The 4,427-nt window shown below is 44.5% G+C and overlaps 1 protein-coding gene across 1 annotated transcript; it reads left to right on the forward strand.

Annotated features, from left to right (window-relative positions):
• Positions 1 to 749: 749 nt before the first annotated feature.
• LOC123594118 (centromere protein V-like protein 3) lies at positions 750 to 2,321 on the forward strand. The gene has a single exon (XM_045470758.1). It carries the CDS (start codon positions 750 to 752, stop codon positions 1,536 to 1,538), a length of 789 nt encoding a protein of 262 aa, XP_045326714.1. The 3' UTR covers positions 1,539 to 2,321.
• Positions 2,322 to 4,427: the final 2,106 nt, after the last annotated feature.

Consider the following 4,427-nt stretch of genomic DNA (forward strand, 5'->3'; position numbering starts at 1 on the left):
GAACAGTTGAATGAGATACACAGAAAACAAAAGAAAAATAATAAATTGGTAGACATAAACACTAGCATATCAATACTCACCAAAATTTAAATTGACTATGTTAATTAAAATAGATTAGAAGTATCTGGAAGACACACAACTAAGCATACAACGTTTATATGAAAATCACTTCAATTTCGATAATATAGGTAAATTAAATGTAAAAAGTATGGAAAATGTCATATCATGCAAACATTAATTAAAAACCAGTTGTAGCTGTTTTAATTACATAAAGTAGACTTCATCACAGAGAAAGTTAGCAGAGATCAAAATAAAGCATACATAACAATAAAAGAATCAATCCTCCAGGAGGAGTATTTTTTGATCCCTCCAATCCACCCCTCCTGTAAGTATGGATCTTTCTCTGCCTTCCAGAGACCTCTGTTCCTACCTCTGCCAGAGCAAGCACCACACTATTTTGGTTTTTATATTTTTGTATAACTACCCTAAAAGATTGTAGGTGCTTTAGAGAGCCTAATGCATCTCTATATCCTCAGAGTCCAGTACAGTACCTGGTGCCCAGCAGGTGCTCAGTCAATAATTGCCTTTGACTGAAATTCAGGCCAGTAAAGGCTGTTTTGATAGGGTCAAAGGAAGGGTCTCTACATCATATTCAACAAGTGGCCAATCAGGCTGATGCAATGAGGCTGCTCGGTAACTTACTAGGAAAAGAGGGGCAGTGGGCACGCGCTTGAAAGGCTGCAGGCACCATGGGCAGAGTGAGAAACGGCGCAAACACCCAGCAGCTGCAGGGGCAAAAACGGCCCGGGGATCCCGCCGCAGCCTGCGCAGCCATAGCGGTCATGGGCGCGCGGCGCCCCCCTTTCCAAGTCCGCGTGGGGAGCCACGCGGCGGGGAGGAAGCCGGCGGCCGCCCGGCGGGATTCCGCAAGGTTGCGGCGGAAGCGCTGGTGGCGGCGAGCCCGGGAGGTAGCCTCCAGAGGCCCGCTACCAGCCCCGAAGCCGCCGGCGCCCGCCGCGTCCCCGGGCGAGATGGACCTGGGCGCTCAGCGGGAGCGCTGGGAGACGTTCAGGAAGCGGCGGGGCCTCAGCTGCGAGGGCGCCGCCAAGTTCCTGCTGGACACCTTCGAGTACCCGGGCCTGGTGTACCACACCGGCGGCTGCCACTGCGGCGCGGTCCGCTTCGCCGTCTGGGCCCCCGCAGACCTGCGCGTGGTGGATTGCAGCTGCAGGCTGTGCAGGAAGAAGCAGCACCGGCACTTCCTCGTCCCGGCCTCGCGCTTCACTCTCCTGCTGGGCGCCGAGAGCATCGTCACGTACCGATCCCACACGCACCCGGCGCTGCACAGCTTCTGCAGCAGGTGCGGGGTGCAGAGTTTCCACGCGTCTGTCTCTGACCCCGGGGTTTACGGCGTCGCCCCTCACTGCCTGGACGCGGGCACCGTGCGCAGTGTGGTCATCGAGGAGGTCGACGGTGGCAACTGGGGGGAGGGGGCCACGAAGGAGCTCAAGGCCATCCAGAACGCGTCTCCCGAGTGAGCCCCTGCCTCTCCTGAAGAGGAGCAGTGACTGGGGCCGCCACCCGCCTGAAACGTGCCCGGTGCCCTTCGAGGGGGCCACCTCAGTGCTTGTGAAGGAATTACTGTATGAAAGAGGTCGGTTTCTGGACTGGGGAACCCGTGATGTCGCGCCAAGCTTCCACCCCTTCCCTCTCAGTGTGTTTCAACGGACTTGCTTATAATAAAAAAACTGAGCACACATGTGTCTGTGAACAGCCCTAATCTTCCAATCCAGTCAGCAAGCGGTGTCTCTACCTTTGCAGGTCGCCTTGCATAACACTCAGTTGTATTATTCTTCCTACAGTTTTCACAGATCATTTTCAGATTATCCATATGTACTGTACCGTTATGGTGCTATTGTGAGCAAGATTGTTTTTAATGGTCGCATCTGGCATGTAAGACCACTCACTATATCTAAACACTTTTGTAGACCTTTACGAGGACGTTTTCTGTTGATTATCTGTGTGCGTGTGTGTGTTAGGTACGCACTCACGTTTTCGCTACTTAGAGATGTGCGTTATTTTCGGTCACAGTGTTTATTTAATGTATTTGTATATAGTAGGTTTAAGGTTCATTAGTGTTACATACCTCATTGCACCCATGTTTTCAAATGATGTTGCCATTTTGCTTGGTTTTGTTTTAGAAACTGCCTCTGGGAAGGGGGATGGGGAGACACTATGTATGCCTTCTTTGATGTTTTGAAATTCCTGTCTTGTACGTGTGTTAAGTATTGAGAATTTAGTAAATACTTTTTAAAATGAGATTATGTTGTTTGATTTATATTTGCAGCAGGGCTTGTCTAGGAGAAGCGTTGGCTGTTGAAGGTATTTGGTCTTATTTTTTGAGAAGATGGTGGTGCCTTGTGTTTCTGTAGTGGCCAAAAATTCTCCAGATCCCCTAAATTTTTGAGAAGGAAAATAGTAGAGTGTTACAGATTCAACCTCCTGGAAAGACTATGTTTGAATCCACTGCTACCTACTACATACATAACATGTGGAGTTGCTTAAGGTCTGTATTCCTGAATTTTATCTTCTGAAATTAACGTTAACAGCTAACAGATATGTCATTTTCAGGGTTAGCATAGTACTTTGTGCTTATTAAGTCAGTGAATGCTTGTTTTCTCTTTTCCATTTACTTTAAATCTCAAAATATCCTCCTATCAAGTCACCCCATAATATAGGAGCATCTTCAGGTAGCTGAGATTTAGCCATGATAGGTATACCATCTCACACTGGCTTAATGTTTAAGATCAGAAGACAGTATGATACTAGGGAAAGTAATTAGTATAGAAATATATGAAAATCATACACCCAGAAAGAAATCAACAGGAGATAAAGTGGAGGGCAACAGTGAGGTACTCAGAAAAATTGAGAGGAAATAAGGATTTTCTCTAAGTGTGAGACACAAAATCAAATCAGAGATATACAAATTTTACTGAAGGAATAAGACTGATATATACAGTGTAATTGCATGTATAAAATGATTTAAAAAGACAGGTGATAGTAAACTATATTTTTAGGGTCTATATATGGTGGAAAAAACTATAAAGGAATGCAAAGAAATAATTAAGCAAGGATCAGATTAGGCCTTAATACTACAGAGGAGGGATGGCTTTCTGATTTAAGTGGGAAATGTGTTATGTGTTCCTGTTACTTTGGAATAAAACAAACTGCTCCAGACTTAGTCCATAAAATAATAACCATTTTATTATATGCATGGAGTATCAGAGTAAGAAATTCTGAAAAAGCACACAGTGGATATGACTTGTTTCACATGATGTCTGTCGCCTCAGTGTGAAAAAAAAAAACTGAATGGCTGGGGGCTGGAGCCATCTGAAGACTCAATTATTTGCATGACTGGCACAGGTATTGAGAAGTCTGGAAGACTAAAATTGACAAGTAGAGTGCCTACATGTTACCTCACTGTGTAATTTGGTTTCCTCACAACATGGCAGGCCTCGCAGTACTCAGGCTTCATACCTCATGACTCAGGTTCCAAACAAGAGTGTTTCTGTAAGCAACATGGTAGTGGTATCACTTTTTATGACCAAGGCTCAGAAGTCATGTCACATTACTTCTGTAATGCTCTGTTAATTATAAGTGAGTCACAAGCCCTTCCAGAGTCAACTAAGGGCATAGACTTCATTTCATATTGGGGAAGATAGCAACTTTTATAAAAGCATGAGAGATGGGAGATATTGTTGTGGTCATCTTTGGTAAATACAGTCTTTCTTTTTTTTCATGTTTCAAGTTTTTTTTTTTTTTAATTCTGGTCTTCATGAGGTCCCAATAGTTCATTTTTTCTTTTAATTCCCTTGCATAAAACATGAATAGACACTTCTCTAAAGAAGACATCCAGATGGCCAACAGGCACATGAAAAGATGCTCAATGTCGCTCCTCATCAGGGAAATACAAATCAAAACCACACTCAGATACCACCTCACGCCAGTCAGAGTGGCTAAAATGAACAAATCAGGAGACTATAGATGTTGGAGAGGATGTGGAGAAATGGGAACCCTCTTTCACTGTTGGTGGGAATGCAAACTGGTGCAGCTGCTCTGGAAAACAGTCTGGAGGTTCCTCAAAAAGTTAAAAATAGATCTACCCTATGACCCAGCAATAGCACTGCTAGGAATTTACCCAAGGGATACAGGAGTACTGATGCATAGGGGCACTTGTACCCCAATGTTTATAGCAGCACTTTCAACAATAGCCAAACTATGTAAAGAGACTAAATGCCCATCAACTGATGAATGCATAAAGAAATTGTGGTTTATATACACAATGGAATACTACTTGGCAATGAGAAAGAATGAAATATGGCCTTTTGTAGCAACGTGGATGGAACTGGAGAGTGTTATACTATGTG

This window comes from Leopardus geoffroyi, chromosome X (genome assembly GCF_018350155.1).
Source record: "Leopardus geoffroyi isolate Oge1 chromosome X, O.geoffroyi_Oge1_pat1.0, whole genome shotgun sequence".
NCBI classification, from domain to species: domain Eukaryota; kingdom Metazoa; phylum Chordata; class Mammalia; order Carnivora; family Felidae; genus Leopardus; species Leopardus geoffroyi.

Bases quoted from the DNA above. Each gene is read 5' to 3' on its own strand.
- LOC123594118 (XM_045470758.1), top strand. From the start codon at position 750: ATGGGCAGAGTGAGAAACGGCGCAAACACCCAGCAGCTGCAGGGGCAA.